This window comes from Rhinoderma darwinii, chromosome 5, assembly GCF_050947455.1.
Source record: "Rhinoderma darwinii isolate aRhiDar2 chromosome 5, aRhiDar2.hap1, whole genome shotgun sequence".
Taxonomy (NCBI): domain Eukaryota; kingdom Metazoa; phylum Chordata; class Amphibia; order Anura; family Rhinodermatidae; genus Rhinoderma; species Rhinoderma darwinii.
This window is the reverse complement of record NC_134691.1, coordinates 225,760,190-225,782,207: the sequence shown is the minus strand read 5'-3', so window position 1 is coordinate 225,782,207 and position 22,018 is coordinate 225,760,190. Positions and strand designations below refer to the sequence as shown.

Genomic DNA, 22,018 nt, shown 5'->3' with positions numbered 1-22,018 from the left:
CCAGAAGACATAGCAGAAGCAACTCTATTATGGGGTTTCAGATCAGCTTGGAAAAGTTCCTTGATGAAAAGCACATTGTATCTTTTAGCCTTAGATGCTATAAGATCTTGGTTCCCCACAGGGTCATTTTAAAGTGTCCCATTTCCCTGCTAAGAAGTTTGCACATTTCCATACAATCGCTTGTTAGCTTCTAACACCTAATACCTGAATATAGATATTCCAAATGTATTTACGCACTTCCTACCACAGATGTTAACTTAAAAGTATTTGTGGTGTGTCCAACATCTCTAAAAATGTTCTACTCTTGTATTTGACTTCAAATCAAAGAATCGAAAGCAAAGCTCTTGAAAATATAAGGATTTCACAGATGTAGCATGGTTTTCCCAGTGAGGGCACATTATAACAAAGATGGAGATTTAGAGTCAGTTCATACATAGTTTTTTGGAGCTGATTTTGATGCGGAAATTATCCGAAATCGCCCTTATTCATTTCAATGGGAGGCAGAGGCGTTTTTACTTGCCGCAGTTTCCACCTCTGACCTCCCATTGAATCAATGAGAGGCAGAAGAAAACCGGCGGCACTCGTTTCTAATAGCCTTTCGCTGCGTTTTTTGTGTCTCTTAATATAATAGATGCATCTTACTCCAGAGATCTTTATGTTAAGATTTTGTATGAAACGCCAGTCTTAATAAGGGCCTGTTCTGAGGCAGATTTTTTCTGCCTGCACATATTTTTTTCCATTTTTTTTTTGCAGTGTTTTTCACCTGCCGCCATTGAAATGAATGCAAGAACTTAATGAATTGGGCGTATTTCTGGCCATTCGTGTGCCAGAAAGTCAAATCTTTTGTAGTCAACTACGCTATTGTTTCTGCAAAGAAAACGGAAACCCTAAGGAATGGAAACAAATGGTAATCAATAGTAATGCAAACGGAAGCTATGGTTTCTGTTTGGCTTTCCGTCCATCTGTTCCTCTGAGGGAATGGATGAACGGAAACTTCAAACGGAACCCGACGCTGAAGAGAATGAGGCCTTACTCCGCAACTTCAGATGAACAGTTAAAACAAGGGGGTTTTAATTATGCTCAACAACATGAATAAAAACAGCTCTTTTTCATAACAATTGAAGAGGCACATGGACCCGACCCTGGGTTTCGCATTAATAGCTTCTTACTAGGAAATCTGGGGTATATTACAGCTGACACTCTGCTACAATAGATAATGATGGCTCCCAGGTCTTCCATCTTTGTACATTTATATGGCATGCCAGAGTCGGGGCCTAATAGGATGCCTGTGAATGTTACGCAGACAGGCATAATACACAGCATTATGGAAGTATTGCAGTATATTATATGAGCAATCAAGCAATTGCATAGTCAAGTCCCCTAGTGTGACTAAAAAAAGAATGTTAATAAAAGTAAAATAAAATGTTTAATCCCTTAAACCGCCAATTTTAGTTTTATCGCTTTAATTTTTGTATCATTGCATTCCAAGAGCAATAACTTTTTTATTTTACTGTCGATATAGCCATAGTTGTAACTTTTAATGTACCATATAATGTTCTGTGAAACTAGAAAAAAATTCTATGTGGGGTGGAATGGGGAAAAAACTGCAGTAAAATGACATGTAAACTTTATTCTGCGGGTCGATACAATTACGGCGATACCAAATGTATATATTTTTTTTTTCATGATGTACTACTTTTAGAAAAAAAAAATCAATTTGCTAAAAAAATTTTGGGTGTTGCCACATACCGGGCCCCATAACTTTTTTATTTTTTCATTGATGGAGCAGTATAAGGGCTTGTTTTTGTGGGGCAAGCTGTCGTTTTATTGGTACAATTTTGGGCTACATACGACTATATGATAAATTTTTATTTCATTTTTTGGGGGAAGCGAAGTGACCAAAAACCGGAAATGCTTGCATTGTGATTTTTTTATTTCCTACGGTGTTCACCCAGTGGATTAAATAGTGTTCTGTTTAACTTTCACGACTTTCAGACTTCGGCGGCGACGGTAATACCAATTATCCTTTTTTTAAAATAAACTTTCAGTTATTTTCATTTTTAAAAATTTTATCAAAACTTGTTTTTTTAAAGTCCCCCCAGGGGACTTTACATTACGATTGTTAGATCACTTATATAATACACTGCAATACTGTCAGGGCTTAATAATAGGGCACTGATGGCAGACATGGAGGTCTTCTATAGAACTCCGGCTGCCATGTTACAGCCGATTGGCATCACACGGTTTTATCGCTGGGGGGCATCAGAAGACCCCTCTGTCCAACCGCTCAGATACCGCAGTCGCTGTTAACTACGTCATCTGAGGGGTTAAACGGCCGGGATGGCCATTGCAGGCGGCTGTGAGCTGTTTGAAACAGCTGGACACCAGGTACCCGCCGCGTATAGCGCAAGCTCAGCTCCATCTAGACAGATGCTCAATTTCAAAGCAGGGGATGCATGTTAATATATATTTAGTGCTCCGTCTTCTCAGATTACCTGGAAATGAACTAAAACAGCCCGTTAATTGAGGCAGGCCTGTGGTTAAAGACACACTGACTACCTTTTTTTTATTCCATAACCCTCCCAAAAGCAATAATAAAAGAAGTTAAAATAAAAAAGTTATGGTTCTTGGAATTCGGTGACAAAATTTTTTTTCCCATGAAATATGCTAACCTTATTTTTAGTAATACATAAAAAACTACTGTATGTCTACGGTATATTTTGTATCTCCATAATTGTACTTACCCAAAGAATAAAAGTAACACGCACGGTGAATGGTGTTAATTGAAAACGCAAAAAATAACAGAATTGCTGTTTTTTTCCCATCCATCCAAAGTTAATGAATACCTCTGACAGATGCCTTCGACGAGTGCCATCTGAAAGCTGCCTGTCCTCCATAGACTCCCATGTTGAAGAAACGTATACGTTTAACGTATAAATTTTTTACCGGATGCCTGTGACGAATGCTTCTGACCGATGCCATCCGTCTGCCCTTCTTCACCCATAAACTCCCATATTACAAAAAAGGTATACATTTAACATATATATTTTTGTTACTGAATGGCATGAGCGTGTATTGAATGGGTAACATGATAAATTGTATAATTTAAGAATAGTTAACACAACTGTATGTACCCCAAAATGGTGCAATTGAAAAATACAACTCGTCGTGCATAAAACAAGCCCTATGTCAATGGAAAAATACAAAGTTATGACTCTCTGAGTGCGTTGACGCAAAATACCAGCGGTCCTTAACGCCAATGTAGGCTCGGTGATTAAGGGGTTAATGACAAATTTTTTTATTTTTTTTTATATAGAATTATCATTCTAGGACAGGTGCTCATAATTTTATTATGATTTCACTTCTCTAACCTTTCTTCGTATCTTACCTTCCACAGCAGTACAGCCAGCAGCAGAAATATGAGAATTCCAACTAGTAAGCTGATGGCAATGATCCAACCCACCACATAACCACGAGGTTCTTGATTATGCAAGGCCTCAAAGACCACCTGTAAAGAAAAAGGAATGGGATTTATTTAGTGATAATGTGCTGTAAACAGACTGAACATACATGTAAGGGGGGATTCACACGAGCGTGATTTGGCAGCGTGTAGGGCGCGTGGTTTTCGCGCGGCACGCAATGCCCTATAGAAGTCTATGGGGCAGTACACACAGTCCGTGTATTTTGCGCAGCGTTTGTTCGCTGCGCAAAATACGCGACAGGTTCAATAACTCTGCGTATTTCACGCATCACGCACCCATTGAAGTCAATGGGTGCGTGAAAACCAGGCAGGTCGCACGGAAGCACTTCCGTGCGAACAGCGCACGAGCTGTCAAAAGGATGAATGGAAACAGAAAAGCACCACGTGCTTTTCTGTTTCCAAGCATCCAAACGGAGTGTCTTTGCGAGGAGCGAACCCCGACAACCGAAGCTAACTTCACCGGGTTCGGCCAAACTCGTTTTGGCCGAACCCGGCCAAAAAATTTCCGGTCCGCGACGTCGGGAGACATTCACTGTGCATGGTGCTGAAAGAGTTAAACTGTTTCAGCACCATGGACAGTGACTTGCGATCCCAAAATACATGAACCTGTAAAAAAAACCGAAGTTCTAACTTACCGATTACTCCTGTCTCCTTCCTGCAGTCCGACCTCCCGGGATGACACTTCAGTTCAAGTGACAGCTCCAGCCAATCACAGGCCAAGCACAGGCTGCAGCCAATCACAGGCTGCAGCGGTCACTTGGACTGCCGTGTCATCCAGGGAGGTGGGGCCCGATGTCAAGAGAGGCGCGTCACCAAGGACGCGTCACCAAGGACGCGTCACCAAGGCAACGGCCGGGAAGTTCTCGGTAAGTAGGAACTTTATCTTTTTTTTTACAGGTTTTTCGCTGTTGTGTTCGGCATTCACTGTCGAGGGTGCTGAAAGATTTAGCTCTTTCAGCACCTTGGACAGTGACGGGCGTCGACAAGCCTCATCTCTATGATGCCGGCTGCGCGAAAATCACGCAGCCGCGCATCAGACACGCATGACACACGCAGCTGTCAAATGGTTTTTGCGCTCGCAAAACGCCGCGTTGTTTGCACGCGCAAAAACGCAACGTTCGTGTGAATCTGCCCTAAGGCTCTAGAAAAATACAAAAATGTAAAATGTTTAACGGTCATCCTCATTGTCTATATTTTTCATCAGGTTCCATTTCATCAGGTTTCTGTTGTTTTTGTATACTATAGACTATGACGATATTCTAATGAGTAAACAAATGGAGACCTGTCGTTCCCTTTTTTTTTTTTAGCAATTATAAAGGGAATTCTTGAGTCCATTGTGAACAGATTCCTATAAGGCCACTTTCACACAGATTTTTTCTGGTATCTTAAACTGTAAAATGTAAACGTTTTTAGTGGCTTTCTTTATTTATTGTTTTTTTTTACATGCTTTTTTTCTAGCATTTTTGAAACCCTATAGAGAAGGCATCATTTACACGAGCGTAATATACGCGCGTGCAATGCACGTGCTTTTCATGCGTGTCGTACGCACCTATATTAGGCTATGAGGCAGTGCAGACCACGTGCTTTTCTGTTTACAAACATCCAAACGGAGTGTCATAATGATGGCGGCTGCGAGAAAATCTTGCAGCCGCGCATCATACACTGATGACACACGGAGCTGTTAAGTGCTTTTTGCGCACGCACGTTTTATTGCGTGCGCAAAACGCACACGCTCATGTAAATCACGCCAAAGCCTTTGGGAAAAATGACAGAAAAAATGCCACACCCAGAGCATGCTACGTTTTGAAAAAAACACCAGTGACCATAAAAATTCAGTTGTATGAAGGACATATTATATTTTGCTATAAACTTTAATGTAACATCTGGCCACACCAAAAAAAAACAACGCATCTAAATACACTGTGGAAAAAAAACACCATTAAAACCACACCAAAATGTGTGTGAATCCAGCCTAAGGCCAGAACATATTTCTGACCCATACGAGTCAATGGGGCTATTCACACATCCGTTTTTGTCGGATGTGTGAATGTGTGATGTTTTGACGGAGACTGTGTCCATTGCAAGGAACTCACAGCATGCCCTATTCTGGTTTGTTTTTGCAGACCGGACTCACCCATTGAAGTCAATGGGTGAAAGAAAAAACAACAGGCAACATATGGACGAGTTGCAGAAATGCAGAAAAGAAATGCAGAAAAAGGTAAAAGCAGGAAGTGCTTGCAGTGGAGAAAAACGGACGATAAATACAGATGACACATGAAAACAGACTTTTGGGTTAAAGCGGTTTGTTTTTGAGGATGAAAATCTTTTGTGTAGATAAAGCCTAAGACTGGGTTCACACACCTTATTAACGGACGTAATTCGGGCGTTTTAGCCTCGAATTACGTCCGAAAATGCGGCTCAAACGCGTCGGCAAACATCTGCCCATTCATTTGAATGGCTCTTACGATGTTCTGTGCCGACGGTCATTTTTTTTACGCGTCGCTGTCAAAAGACGGCGCATAAAAAAGACCCCCGCGTCAAAGAAGTGCCTGTCACTTCTTGAGACGTAATTGGAGCAGTTTTCCATTGACTCCATGGAAAAACAGCTCCAATTACGTCCGTAATGGACGCAGCGAAAAGCGCCTGCACATGCCATTACGTCTGAAATGCTGGAGCTGTTTTCTCCTGAAAACAGCTCCGTAATTTCAGCCATAACGGAGGCTACCGTGTGAACATACCCTTAAAGTGATTTAGAGTTGGATGCTGATCCATACTATTTATTTAAAATGCAAAACAAATGCCGCAATTGTTGCTTATTTCCGGTTATTTAGGCTATGTTCACATTGACATCGGAGGCTCAGTTTGGATCCTCCGTTGCAGATTCCGCATGCGGTGCTATTTTTCCATCATACCCAATTATAAGTCAGTGTGGTCAGTCGAGTGCCGGTGGTATCCATCTGCATTGGTGCATCATTGTGGTTTCCATTATATAAAAACCACAAAGCAGATGTCAACAGAGCCTCATGGGTAGTTGTAGCGTATAAACGTCACCCTACATACCATGAGTGAACAATGCAAAAGATAAGTAAAAAATACATATTTTAGACAAATACATCTGCATATGTTAAAATAATAAAGAAGGTGCAGCTCCCTTAAATGCTATGTACATCTTTGAGGCCGTTTTTTTCTTCTTTTAATAAATAGATCAGTTAGTGGGATTAGTGTAACTTCTTAATTAGTTTTTATAAAAATTTGTTTTATTTATATGTAATAGAATACAGGTGGATCCTGCATATAAGAGACACGCAGGACCTGCCGACACTAAACCCGTCAGGTTCGTGGGACTGACGGATTCAGTGAATAGCGAACGATACAGCTGTTCTGTATAGAGAATACAGAGCAACTGTATCTCCAAAAGTAAAAATATTTTTTAATAAAAACTACATAAGAAGTTACAATAATCACACCGACTGATCTATTTATTAACTGGTTCCCGACCGCTGGCTGTGTATTTATGGCCAGCGGTCAGGGTCCTTAAATCCCGTGCCATAGACTATTTACGGCACGGCTTTTAGCTTGCTGCCCGAGCGATCGTCGTGTCTTCGAATGTCAGTGACTGCCGGGGACCCTGAGGAGAAGATAGAAGCAGCTTCTGCTGCTTCTATCTTCTCTGATCACTTTTACACAGCGCTCAATGAGCGCTGTGTATATGAACAGAGGCATTGGCAGCGCCGCTGCCTCTATTGGTCCCGGTGATCATGTGACTGGTCACATGATTACCGGGATGCTGTTAGTGGCAGACTGCTGCTGGGTCTAACTAGCCCAGCACAGCCCTATTAGTGACAATCGTCATTATGAGAGGGCTGATTTCCCCTGTAACTGGGGCTTCTGTGCAGACCCAGTTACTGTGGAAAAAGATTGTGTAAAAGAAAAAATAAAAAAAAATAAAGTCCACCCAAAGGTCTTTTCCGACCTTTAAGGGACAGACCTTAAGTAATAAAAATATAAAAGTAAAATAAAGTGCAAAAAAAATTAATAATAAATACACATAAAATACCCACCCCCAAAAAAAACTTTCCCCCCGCCAATCATTGTCGTCACGTTAGCCCTGAGCCAATTACCCTAAAATAGACATGTAATATATTAAAATTTATGGTAGACAATGACGATCACAAATTTAAGGTCTATTTTAGGGTAAAATTATGTTATTACCAGAAAAAAATTGCTAAAATTTAAAAAAGCTTATTTTTTTTACTATTATTTTCAAACTTTAAGCCTAAAAATTCTAAAATTGCAAAAAGGATGTGTATAAAAATGATTAAAAAAAACAACTTCATTGTCTACGGGAAAAACAACGCAAAAATCACGTTGCCATCCCAACAAATGGCTAAACGATTCTGGTCCTGAAGGATCAAAATAGTCCGGTCCTGAACTGGTTAAAAAATCAAAAGCCCTCAAAGGTGTCTATAGCCTTTAAGAGGACAATGACTAAAACGGCTTTGACTTCTTTGCAATGTATGAAAGCTTCAGAATATTATTCACTATTAGATTCCGAAAAAACATATTACATACACTGTACGCCAGCATCCATAATGGCTTTTATAGCTCCTGCAGGCTACTGAATTTCACTTTTCCACGTGTTACAACATTTCCATCTATATAATCTGAGCTTAGAGAAAACATTGTATAGTTTTATTGACATTCCTATGAATCTTACCAGACTGAATGGAAATGTATTTTGTAAGTGTATATATACATAATAGCATATGTGACTATCATACGTACAGCTAAACTGGGGAGCAAAGTCTAAAATGTAGCTAGGTGTCCACCCTTCACGGAGATGTGAACTTGGACGCTAGAGTAGTTTCTGCAGTCAACAACCAACGTGGATAGATGAGTAACAATGACAGCAGACAGATACAAGGTCCAAATTAAGGTGTAGGTCAGGGCAGGTGGCAGACAGTCGACACGACATACAGGTAAAACGTCAGGGCAAGCGGCAGACAGGAATGGTCAAATTCATGCAGGGTCAGTAACAGTAAATCAAATAGTTAGCAAAGAAGAGCAGTACTAGCAAGCAAAGGGAGAGTACCTTAAGTACATGAGAAATCTTGGTAAATTTGGCATGTGCTGACCCTTTAAGAAGGGAAGAGTCAGTGTATGCGCATAAAAGTGGGAGACCGGGGAGCTAGAGGATAGCGGCGGAGGCTGCCAGCGTGGTGTGGAGGAGACACGGCGCCGGCCAGGTGCCAGGAGACTCAGCGGACTGCTAAGAACAAGGAAGCAGGTGTGGGCGACCATATATAAATATATATAGTAAAAATTATCTCTGGAAAATACTAAAACTGGGTTAAATGTCATAATTATCATACCATATCATAAATTAGCAAGTAATCTTGTGTCCATTGACGGCCTACGGACTGCTATAAACAGCAAGCTTTATCCTGCAAATTACTGCTACAGTGATGAATTTAAAATTCTGTGCCGCTCTGCAAGTTAGCATATTGCTCGTGCTTCTAAAGGAAGCAATTCTGACGACACCACTATATAAAGATTATATATATCCTTCTCAATGAATTAGAATATCATCCAAAAGTTTATTTATTTCAGTAATTCAATTCAAAAAGTGAAAAAGTGAATATATCTATATTCTATAGATTCATTACACACAGTGTGATCTATTTACAACATTTTTTTCTTTTAATGTTGATTATGGCTAGCAGTTAATGAAAACCCAAAATGTAGTGTCTCAGTAAATTAGAATATTATATAGATTCATTACACACAGAGGGATCTATTTCCAACCTTTTTTTCTTTTAATGTTGATGATTATGGTAACAGTTAATGAAAACCCAAAATTTAGTGTCTCCGGAAATGCGAATATTATATAAGCCCAATTTCAAAAAGGATTTTTAATACCGAAATGTTGGCCTACTGAAAAGTATGTCCAGTATATGCACTCAATACTTGGTCGGGGCTCCTTTTGCATGAATTACTGCATCAATGCGGCGTGGCATCGAGGTGATCAGCCTGTGGCACTGCTGAGGTGTTATGGAAGCCCAAGTTGTTTTGGTAGCGGCCTTCAGCTCGTCTGCATTGTTGGGTCTGGTGTCTCTCATCTTCCTCTTCACAATACTCCATAGATTCTCTATGGGGTTTAGGTCAGGCGGGTTTGCTGGCCAATCGAGCACAGTGATACTGTGGTTATTAAACCAGGTATTGGTATTTTTGCCACTGTGGAAAAGTGGCAAGTCCTGATGGAAAATGAAACCAGCATCTCCATAAAGCTCGTCAGCAGAGGGAAGCATGAAGTGCTCTAAAATGTCCTGCTAGACGCTGCGTTGACTCTGGACTTGATATAGCCCTGTGGACCAACACTGTTGCTCAGCGGTCCAAAGTCCTGTTTTCAGATGAAAGTAAATAGTGCATTTCATTTGGAAATCAAAGTTCCAGAGTCTGGAGGAAGAGTGGAGAGATATCAATCCAAGTTGCTTGTGATCCAGTGTGAAGTTTCCACAGTCAATTATAGTTTGGGGAGCCATGTCATCTGCTGGGGTTGGTCCACTGTGTTATATCAAGTTCAGAGTCAACGTAGGAGTCTACCAGGAAATTTTAGAGCACTTCATGCTTCCCTCTGCTGACAAGCTTTATGGAGGTGCCAAGTTTATTTTCCAGCAGGAATTGGCACCTGCCCACACTGCCAAAAGTACCAATACCTGGTTTAATAACCACAGTATCACTGTGCCTGATTGGCCAGCAAACTCGCCTGACCTAAACCACATAGAGAATCTATGGGGTATTGTCAAGAGGAAGATGAGAGACACCAGACCCAACAATGCAGATGAGCTGAAGGCCGCTATCATAGTAACCTGGGCTTCCATAACACCTCAGCAGTGCCACAGGCTGATCGCCTCCATGCCACGCCGCATTGATGCAGTAATTCATGCAAAAGGAGCCCCGACCAAGTATTGAGGGCATATACTGTACATACTTTTCAGTTGGCCAACATTTCGGTATTAAAAATAATTTTTGAAATTGGGCTTATTTAATATTCTAATTTTCTGAGACACAAAATTTTGGGTTTTCATCAACATTCAAAGAAAAAAAATGCTGGAAATAGATCACTCTGTGTGTAATGAATCTATATAACATATGAATTTCACTTTTTGAATTGAACTACTGAAATAAATAAACTTTTTGATGATATTCTAATTAATTGAGAAGGACTAGTATATATTGCTGTTTAAGCACTTCCTTAATATATTCTTTCAGGCACACTAAATATGTACCAACATTATAATGGATTTAGGCAAAGGAGAATATCTATGTTATGTGTTAAAAATGTGCTCTGAAGTTGAGTCTCAAGGTGTACTATTATAATGCAAGATTTATTATTTTTATTATTATTATTTTAGTTTCTACCAGGCTGTGCCATCCATTGTAATGAATAAATGAATGAAAGTCCAGGAGGAGATGTTGCATTGCTAGCTCCCAGGCAGCATGTGGGCCTTCATTTTGGGTATCATTTCTTAGTGTATGTGTGATGCAAGAGGTTAAAGGGGTTATCCAGGAAGTAAAAAAAAAAAAACGAATAAGAAAGCACAAACATGTCTAATCACTATTATGCAACAATTGCACTGGTTTCCCAGAAGGAAATCAGATTTTAGCAATTCCCGATGTAACGCTGTTTCTGCAGGCAGAATTGCGGTTAGTAGGCAGGATTTGTTTTCTTTGTGCACTCAGGATAAATTGCATGATTGGAATTTAAGTTTACTACTTCAGCCGAGTATCCTCGCCCTCTATCCCCCAGCTCAAGCTAAGTTGATTTGCACATGTTGACACTGTGCATTGCTGGAGCTCTGTGATACTCAGCAGTCCCCTAACAATGGTCACGGTACACCCAAAAAATTCTCCACATGTAGACTTCACAATTATCCTGATTCCCCTTCCCTTACTTCAGCAGGAACCTTACAGTATCAGCCCCCGCAGCAGTCACATGGGATGATGACGTGACTGCCCTGCTGAAGCTAGTGGTCTTTTGAGAGGATAATGCCCCAACACCACTGAAGGGGAAGACCGATCTCAGTCAAATGAGCATGTGTCGGTGCGTCATCGGTGTGACTAGAACTACATAACATCCGGCATTCCAGGGAAGGCCTATATGTGGAGCACTAACTACAGGGAGGGATATAAGTGGAGCACTATCTACAGGGGGGCTATATGTGGAGCACTATATACTGGGGGCTATATGTGGAGCACTAGCTACATGGGGCAATATGTGGAGCACTATCTACAGGGGGGCAATATGTGGAGCACTATATACAGGGGGATTATATGTGGGGCACTATCTATAGGGGGGGCTACATGTGGGGCTATATTTTGGGCACTATCTACAGGGGGATATATGTGGGGCACTATCTACAGGAATAGGTATATGAGGGGCACTATCTACAGGGGGTCTATAGGTGGGGCACTATCTACAGGGGGGCTATATGTTGGGCACCTTCTACAGGAATAGGTATATGTGCGGCACTATCTACAGGGGGGCTATATGTGGGGCACTATCTACAGGGAGTCTATATGTGGGGCACTATATACAGGGGGTCTATATGTGGGGCATTATCTAAAGGGGGATCTATATGTGGGGCACTATCTACAGGGGCTACATGTGGGGCACTATCTACAGGGGCTGTATGTGGGGCACTATCTACATGGGCTACTATCTAGGGGGGATCTTTGGGGGCCACTATCTACAGGGTAATCTATGTATGGCACTATCTACAGAGGGCTCTATGCGGGGGACTGTCAACAGGGGGCTCTATGTGGGGAACTGTCTACAGGGGGCTCTATGTGTGGCACTAACTACAGGGGGCTCTATGTGGAGCACTGTCTACAGGGGGCTCTATGTAGGGCACTGTCTACAGGGAGCTCTATGTGGGGCATCTTCTACAGGGGGCTCTATGGGGCACTATCTAAAGGGGATCTATGTGGGGCAGTGTCTATATGGGGCTCTATGGGGGGGCACTGTATACAGAGGGCTCTTTGGGGGCACTATCTACATGGGGCACTGTGTGTGGGACAGTGTATGGTCATAGGATATAATCAGGGACACAGTGTATTGTGCTATTATAATCAGGGACACAGTGTATGGTGCAATTATAATTAGAGGGCAGTGTATGGCACTATTATATTTAGGGGCATAGTGTGTGGCACCATGAACATTTTGTCTTCGTTTATAGGTGCAAATGTTTGAAAAGTGAAAAGCTGAAGACATCTCAGCGGAAAACTGCCGAAATGGGCTGTGGCCAGGAGAAGTCATCATAGAGGTCTGGACCGGATAGAGAAAAAAAGAGAAAGAGGACAACTAGAATCTGCGAAGACGTCACCTGTGAGTCACTTAATGTAAATGTTTACTCTGCCTTTAATCAATACTGTAGTCAATGTATGAGCTGCAGCATGATGATGGGTGGTATGATTTTTTTTTGGTGAAACAGCAACTCCCAGCATATCCTTACTATTGTTCGGGCCATGCCTGGGAGCTGTAGTTTTATGCCGTACAAGCCTACACGGCAGGGTTGCACTAAATTGAGCTGTATTTGTGTTGGTGCTGTATAAATGTATTGAGCTTCGTTCTGGTGCTGTTATATTTCTGGTGCTGTGTAGATAATGTACTGAGCTTGATTCTAGTTCCGTATTTATGTACTGAGCTTTGTTCTGGTGCTGTATATATGTATTAAGCTTGGTTCTGTTGCTGTATTTATGTACTGAGCTTGGTTCTAGTACTGTATATATGTACTGAGCTTGGAAATGGTGCTGTATATATGTATTGAGTTTGGTTCTGGTACTGTATTTATGTACTGAGGGTAACGTCCGCCCTCCCAGGAGACGCCAGCGCTCTCATCTGCTCCTCTCTGCAGTGACCACTAGGGTGCGCATGCGCTCGTTCCTGGCCTTAAAGAGCCAGCGCACACATATGTATTTAATTAATTAATTATCCCCAGATCACTCTAGACTATAACGAGGGCCCTGCCCTTTCACTCCTTGCCTTAGCGTTGTTGTGTATTCCCATGTTAGTCTTGCAAATGGTCCCTTAGTCGGTTCCTGTTCCTAGTGTTTCCGTGACCTGCTACCTGTATCCTGTGCTGTGATTGTTCCTGTGACCTTTCTAGTGTTGGAGTCGTGTTATCTGCTACGCCTGCTGTCATATACCCCGTCTGGTGTCATCTGCCACGCATTGTACCTTCCGCCACGTTTTGCATCACCTGCCGTCAAAGTTCCATCTGTGCCTAAGCCGCTGCTACTTTTTGGACTATTACAGGTACCCTCTTGCTTGGACTGTGTATAAACTTGGTACACTGTTGTTTGGGCAGCTGCTACTCCGGTGCAGCCTAGTGGGTCCACATACCCACAGATCGTGACACTGAGCTTTGTTCTGGTGCTGCATATCTGCATATATGTACTGAGCTTGGTTCTCGTGCTGCATATATGCACTGAGCTTTGTTCTGGTGTTGTATTTATGTACGGAGCTTGGTTCTGGTGCTGTATGTGCTTGGTTATGGTGTTGTATATATGTATTGAGCTAGGTTCTGGAGCTGTAATTATGTACTGAGCTTGGTTCTGGAGCTGTAATTATATAGGATATATTTATAATAACAAAATTGTAGGGCAGATGGAATTGTTTTCAATTCATTGTATATTTAATAGGAACCTATAAGCTAGTTTTAACCCCTTCATTCCTTCCCTTTTTCCCATCCCTTGTTTGAACTTGATGGATATATGTCTTTTTTCAACCGTACTATGTAACCATGTAACCCCTTGGACCGCCACCATGCGGTAATACATGACCTGACAATATTTTCAAAATCTCCCTTGTGTGTTTTTTTCAGATGCAGAAAAATCGATTAAATCAACTTTTAAAACGGCACACACTTTATGCTAATTACTCATTAAAGGGTCATGGGGGCGGTACCGATATCCTGAAGTGTCAGATAGTTCTGCCTCCAAACCCACCTTTCCATGCTTGATTGACATCCCCCTGGCTGTTATACATCACTACCAGTCTCCTCCAGCTTTTTCGGATGTGCCATTGCCTTGTACTCCATAGGCACGCATCGTGCAGCGCGGTGTACTCTACCCGGCTTCAACGCTACACCATACATGCCAGGGTAGTACAAGGCAACGGCACATCCGCAATAGTTGTAGGAGGCTGCTAGTGATGTAGAACAGCCAGGGGGATGTCCATCAAGATCTGGGGGCGCCATTTAAATTTTCGCCTCAGGCAGCAGGAAAGCTAGTATCGGCCCTGGATATATGTTTACATCTAGGAGTGGGAAGAGTTTACATTTCCCAAGAACTACAAACAAGGTGCTGCTTTTGCATCACATTTCATATTAAAGCTTAAATCTAATCTTTTTTTAATCTTGTTAATATTTTTCTTTATAGTAAAAACATTTTACCTGGCAGCAGTCAAAGGTCAAAGCACAATAACATCAGTTGCTGTAAATATTATTGGGACATTCGCAGATACGCATTGGCTTTTCAACTTCAAACAGAATACAATCCTCTTGGTGCATTTGACAAAACAATGAGCGGCAGGTTTCCTAAGCTTTGCAGATTTGATTTGTGAGTGAAAAGAAAACTCGATTTACAGTGAAGTAGCTGTTTTGTGCATTGGTTCAGTTTACCTGAGCCAAAAGTTTAGAATGACCGAGCCAAACTGCAGTGTCAGGGGAAAATGTATAATATTGTTGACCTTTTCTTACAATAACATATTTTAGTTTCTCATTGCTATGGGGGTGGTAAGCAGAAAGGAGCCATTACTGCTGTTCAGATGCTAGATCCCTTGCCAAATGAAAAGGCAATCCAGAGCCACATTTCAGCTTGCGGTTGCATTCAATAACCTGCATTAGAATTGAGTGCTCTAGACTAAACTCCTATAACTAGTATCTTCTACAAAACTCTACATTTAATGTAATGTACTATTATCATGGGGATCTTTCATGTTTTGCACAATTGCATATCGAATGAAGGTACCTCATGTTTGGAGGTAAAAAGGCCAATAACATTTTTCCAAAGCTATAGGGGCGCTCTTAGTGCCTATCATATAGAAATAAATAGAGCAGGAAAAACGCAATTTCGTCACTTAATTGATTTAACAGACACCCCAGTGGGTCAGCTTTCTCCCATCCATTGCACATGTTCAAAGAATGGAGATGAAAGTCAGCATTATCTTCTATAAGTTTACAGGGGTTCTCCGGGTATTTTATATTGATGGCCTATCCTTTGGATAGCCATTAATATCAGATCAGTGGGGGTCCAACTCCCGACACTCCTGCCGATTAGCTGATTGAATGGCCTGCATCGTTTGTCACCGCAGCCTCTTCAGTGTTTACAAGGCCTAACACCATACACATCTGTATCGGCTGGGCCTGGGATTGCTGCTCAGATCTATTTAATTGAATGGGACCAGAACAGCAATCCCAGGCACAGCTCCATACACATCCTTAGCGGTTGGGCCTGGTATCGCAGCTTAGTCTCATTTGCTTAAAACTGTGAAACGCTGTAGCCCTATCAGTCAGCTGATCGGTGGGGGTGCCGGGAGTCTGATAACCACCAATTTGATATTGATGACATCCAGGAGGCCTTTCTCATGCCTTCTCAAGGGTTAAGAAAAGCCACTTGGAGGTCAAAGCCTTGCATGGTGTTTTGTGATATGGAACAATAAATTAAGCTTTTCACAGATAATCCTGACGTCCATCTAGATTTTTTGATCATATGCTCTTAGAACCTATTGTCAACCTATAGACCCTTGATTACAGCTACTGTACAGTAGTCTAACATTGGGTGCAATATCGCAGGACATATGGGCCTTGAAAAAATTATTTGGCATATAGATAGGGAAAACCATTTTATACAAGTTGTCTGCTTTTTACAATTACTTTATATAAGAAAATTATAAGCTCATCACAAGTTGAACCCAGCAATCAGCTGTCATTATTGAGGGTGTCCGTCAACAAGTGTTCAATTTCCCTGCAGTGCCACTACAAGGAAAATCAAGCATTTCCCAGTGCCCAATAAAATCAACCAGCTGTCTGTGTAATACATGGATGTGCTGGGTCCTCTAGAGTGAGAGATGCTCTTCTTGATCATTGATGGAGTGACCCTCCTTTATAACTTAGATTGCCCTAATAGAGTATTTGAAAATGGGTTTTCTAAAAAAAAAAAGACAATAAACCACAATAAAACACTTTACCTAGCATGTGAATATCATTAGAAGATAAGAAAAGGTCAACTACTGTAACATTCTAAAGGTTATACCCAGTTTAGGTCAGATGTATTATGTACTGGGCCTTTCTCCAAATCTGACAATAAATGTGAAAAATCTTTACTATGGTAAAATAGAACCATAATCACTTTACATAGCATTCAATGCTATTTCTAACCTACAAATACCTAAACTTCTAATTACGGTAGTTATAAAAATGATCTGATTGAGGCAGTTATGTAATATGATATTACATAGACCTTCTACCACTAGCAGATGTCTACAGTGGCACCTTCCAAAAGGCTATAAAATTCTAGTTTGAAGTCGTTCACTGCTTAGCGTCAGTAGATCTGAAACCTGCTGGGCAATGCATTCAGCTCACAGAACAGATATAAAGGGCCCCTTTGGAGTCCAGTGACTGCACGTGTTCTTCATTGCAGGAGTAGAATTTTATTAATATTTCAACTTAAAATACAAAGTGTGTAGCCGGTCCTAAACATTCCATACATAACACATGGTTATTTGCAATAGGGAGAGAGGAACAAGCCATTGCCAAACACCTCTTATTTGGATAAGGTACAAAGAATCAGAGATGTTTAAATTACATTTTTCCCAATAGCAGAAGTCAGGGGACTGTCGGGAGGCCCCATACACCAAGATAGTCGGTCGATCCTACAAAATGGGTAATAGCTCATTTGTATGACAAGCTTTAGGAATAACAGAACTGCTAATTATAAGTCTCTAAAATAATTATCCAAACCTTATTTCCTTTCTGACTGTAAACCACCAAACATGTGGTGGTAAGCTCTTTGGCAGAGAAATATCATGTTTAAGTGTTATACATGTTAACATAAAAACAATTACTATAGTCGATATATTAGCAACTTATATATTATCAGCATGGTTTACCCACGAATAAAGCATTGCCCTGGAACCTACATCAGAGCACAGCATAGTTAGGGTGGGCTCACACATCGCGGTCAAAATGTGTTTTTGACCACAAGGTCTCAACCCAGCCTACTAGTACAGACTTATTATAGGCCATGTGAAAAAGTCCAAAAATCAATTGCTCTGGTCACAACTGGTCTACACTCGCACGCTTAGGCTGGGTGCACACGACGCAGTCAAAATGAATTTTTTGCTGTGATTTGCGGAAAATTCTACAGCGACATGTGAACCTAGCTTAAAAGAACATGGTGGATATTTAAAATATAAGTATTCTGGTAAATGAATAAGCTTTCATGACAAAAATTAACAGAGTTATAACAAAGAGGAATAATTTATACTTACTGTTGCATCTTGTGAGTTCCGATGTAGTACTTCTACTGCCCATAATTTTAAATCTACTGATAAATGAGCTCGGGTCACAAACTGAATCACAGAAGAACTGTCCTGTAGAGCATAACATATGTAAAGAATCAAATTAGTTTACATCAAGTTACACAAGCAACATGAGAACATTCTGAGATATTACCGTCTATGGAAACTAGCAATTAGTCGTATCTCAAAAATGTATAGCATAACTCCACGGTTGTTGAGAATTGCTAAAATGGCATGAGGAGCTTTACTTTCAGTTATGGAATGCATTTAAAGGGGCTGTCCAGTTTTTTTTAGTTTTTTTATTTGTGGAATAGGAAATCATAACTTTTTTAAATATTTATGTCATATAAATTCTGCTCACATACTTTTCTTATGTAACAGTACAGTAGGCCTCTGTTTTCACAGTAGAATGGTATAGCAAACATATTAGTGCTGTGTAATGTATCCACAGGCTAACTGAATATGACTAAACATGGCATCAGTCATGTGACCCCCCCCCCCCCACACACACACACACACACATACATGTCATGTAAGCCCTAGCATTCAGGTAGCAACAGGGTTACATGACATACATGTGTTGGGGCCACGTAGAGGACACATCCATGGGCTAAGTCAATAGGAGTAATGGTGGAATGATGATGAACAACTACTTCACTTTGCATGTGTTTACTCTCTCTAGATGATTCATAAAATGGCTGCCTGTCTCTAGGGGATGTTGTCATGTTAATACAGATACTGTAAAAAAAACACACAGAGGAGACAGGGAGAAGAATGTTAGAGCTGCTCCTCACAGACACTGACAGACATGATGCAAGGCCGCACCGTCCATGAGGTGAAATGAGCCACCACCCCCTCCTGCACTATAATTGTATCTGCGTCTATTGGACGCAGATACAATTACATGCATAATTAGCGCTGGCAATCCGTGCCCTGCCATTCAGCGCCTTTTAATGATGCAAGCAATGCGATGATGTCATCGTGCCGCTTGCGTCGTTCAGCCCCAGCAGACCTGCTCAGGAGAGCGGGCCTGCATTGTTAGGGGACGACGCGGGAATTGCCTTAGGTGACTAAGTAAAGTTTGGGTTTTTACAGTTAAAAGTGTGAATGGCTCTACAGATGTAGCCATCTTTACCTTGACTTTTAACGCATTAAAAAAACAATGGTTGTATTTATGTAATGAGCTTTGTTCTGGTGCTGTACTTATGTACTGAGCTTTGTTCTGGTACTGTATTTATGTAGTGAGCTTGGTTATGGTGCTGTATTTATGTACTAAACTTTGTTCTAGTGCTGTATTTATGTACTGAGCTTGGTTCTGGTGTTGTATTTATGTACAGAGCTTGGTTCTGGTGCTGTATTTATGTACAGAGCTTGGTTCTGGTGTTGTATTTATGTAATGAGCTTGGTTCTGGTACTGTATTTATGTACTGAGCTTTGTTCTGGTGCTGTATTTATGTACAGAGCTTGGTTCTGGTGATGTATTTACATACTGAGCTTGGATCTGGTGGTGTATTTATGTACTGAACTTTGTTCTTGTGCTGTATTTATGTACAGAGCTTGGTTCTGGTGCTGTATTTATGTACAGAGCTTGGTTCTGGTGTTGTATTTATGTAATGAGCTTGGTTCTGGTACTGTATTTATGTATTGAGCTTGGTTCTAGTTCTGTATTTATGTACTGAGCTTTGTTCTTGTGATGTATTTACATACTGAGCTTGGATCTGGTGGTGTATTTATGTACTGAACTTTGTTCTTGTGCTGTATTTATGTAATGAGCTTGGTTCTAGTGCTGTACTTCTGCACTGAGCTTGGTTCTGCTACTGTATTTTTGTACTGAGCTTGGTTGTGGTGCTTTATTTATGTACTGAGATTGGTTCTAGTACTATATTTATGTACTGAGCTTGGTTCTGGTGTATATATGTACTGAGCTTGATCCTGGTGCTGTATATATGTAGTGAGCTTTGTTCTGGTGGTGTATTTATGTACTGAGCTTGGTTCTGGTGCAGTATATATGTACTGAGCTTGGTTCTGATGTTGTATATATGTACTGAGCTTGATTCTGATGTATTTATGTACTGAGTTGGTTCAGGTGTTGTATTTATGTACTGAGCTTTGTTCTGTTAATGTATTTATGTACTGAGCTTTGTTCTCATGTTGTATATATGTACTGAGCTTCATCCTGGTGCTGTATATATCTAGTGAGCTTGGTTATGGTGCTTTATGTATGTACTGATCTTGGTTCTCGTGCTCTATTTATGTACTGAGCTTGGTTCTGGTGCTGTATTTATGTATTGAGCTTGGTTCTGGAGCTGTAATTATATAAGATATATTTATAATAACAGAATTGCAGGGCAGATGAAATTGTTTTCAATTCACTGTATATTTAATGGGAATCTGTCAGGCAGTTTAAACCCCTTGAACTGCCACCATGCGGTAGTACATGACCTGACAATATTTCCAAACATTCCCTAGTATGTTTTTTTCCAGATGCAGCAAAATCTATAAAATCAACTTTTAAAACAATGCTCGCTATATGCTAATTACTCTTTCAAGTGTCATGGGGCGGTGCCGCTATCCTTAAATGTCACACAGTCCTGACTCCTAACCCACCTTTCCACATCTTCCAGGCGGTTCTACATCACTACTAGTCTCCTCCAACTTTTCTTGTACTACTTGGCCACGCACCATGCAAAGAGGTGTATTCTGCCCGGCTTCACCGCTGCATCGCGCATGCCAGGGAAGTACAAGGCAACGGCACATCCACAAGAGTTGGAGGAGGCTACTAGTGATGTAGGACAGCCAGGGGGATGTCAATCAAGATCTGGGGGGGGGGGGGGCATTTCAATTTTCGCCTCAGGCAGCAGTAAAGCTAGAATCGGTCCTGACATGATGATGAGATGCTGCTGAAGGTAGAAATTCTTTATAATTTCTGTTCCTTAATAACCTCTTATTCACCTGTTATATACCTGGACAGTGTTATCTGACTGCCAGGGGTCACATGACTGACACCATCTTTAGTCCATTCAGTTATCCTATGGATGCATTTCTATGGACTAATCTGTGGGCTATATAATTTATTTTTAGACAGAGGCCAATCGTACTGATATAAGAAAGGTTTGTGAGCAAAATTTCTAACACATGTATATTAGAAAACTGTTTTATTTTCTATTCTATAAATGCATGGATAGAAAAAAATCAAAAGTGGACAACCCCTTTACATAACTGGGTATTTATGTATATTATTCAAATATTATTTTCTCTTATAGGGAATTGGATGTATACCAGTACCCAGGAGCAGACTGAGTAGTAAGATAACTGGGCAGTAGCTGGGGATCCATCAGCTGAGGTAGCCCAAATGTCTCGCTTGTGGATAAAGGCACAAGTGGCTTATGAAAGTAGATTGGTACCCCAACTCAGGAAATGTAATACTTCTGTAATATTTTGTTTGTAACAACATTTTATACATAATGTTAGACAAAAAACGTGCACATTTAAGCAAATATGTCAAAGAAAAAAAGTTTTGGCAAACTGTTCAAGAGGCAAAGAAGTAATAAAATGAAAATTGTTATTATTCTGCAAGATATGTCTATTCCAAACAGGATCGCTCCAAGACAGCGTGTCTACCAGTCTTTATTGTTCATATCTATTCCAAGGCAGCAGGGCAGAAAACTATAAATGTTTTGCTGAATAGCTGCATACAGCTGTATACAAACATAAGGAGTAAATGTATTTTTGCTAACATATTAGCAATTTTGTCCTATTAACTTGTTTATAAAAGATGTTACATGAGAAAATAAGACTGTATATGATCGTTTAATGCTTAATCACAACTATTGAGTAAAATACAGTAGCTGCACAGATATTTTATAGAATTCTATATTGAACTAATGTAATGGTTGACTAATAAAAGCAGAAGTCTAGTACCGGGTACTAATAACTACTTGTATAAAGTCTTG

General features: G+C 40.7%; 1 protein-coding gene and 1 long non-coding RNA gene across 2 annotated transcripts in view; one reads left to right on the top strand and one right to left on the bottom strand.

Moving 5' to 3' along the window:
* ITGA9 (integrin subunit alpha 9) overlaps positions 1-22,018 on the bottom strand; it is a 492,766-nt gene that overhangs the window by 19,358 nt on the left and 451,390 nt on the right. Inside the window, exons 26-27 of the mRNA XM_075826987.1 lie at positions 18,036-18,137; positions 3,389-3,508 (exon numbers count right to left, since the gene is read on the bottom strand). Coding sequence (XP_075683102.1) covers positions 3,389-3,508; positions 18,036-18,137 — 222 coding nt within the window. The remainder of the gene's footprint in view (positions 1-3,388; positions 3,509-18,035; positions 18,138-22,018) is intronic.
* LOC142651830 (uncharacterized) overlaps positions 1-22,018 on the top strand; it is an 83,480-nt gene that overhangs the window by 57,630 nt on the left and 3,832 nt on the right. The window contains exons 2-5 of the long non-coding RNA XR_012847718.1: positions 2,836-3,026; positions 3,398-3,435; positions 5,605-5,699; positions 21,329-21,484. This is a non-coding gene — a long non-coding RNA (uncharacterized LOC142651830). The remainder of the gene's footprint in view (positions 1-2,835; positions 3,027-3,397; positions 3,436-5,604; positions 5,700-21,328; positions 21,485-22,018) is intronic.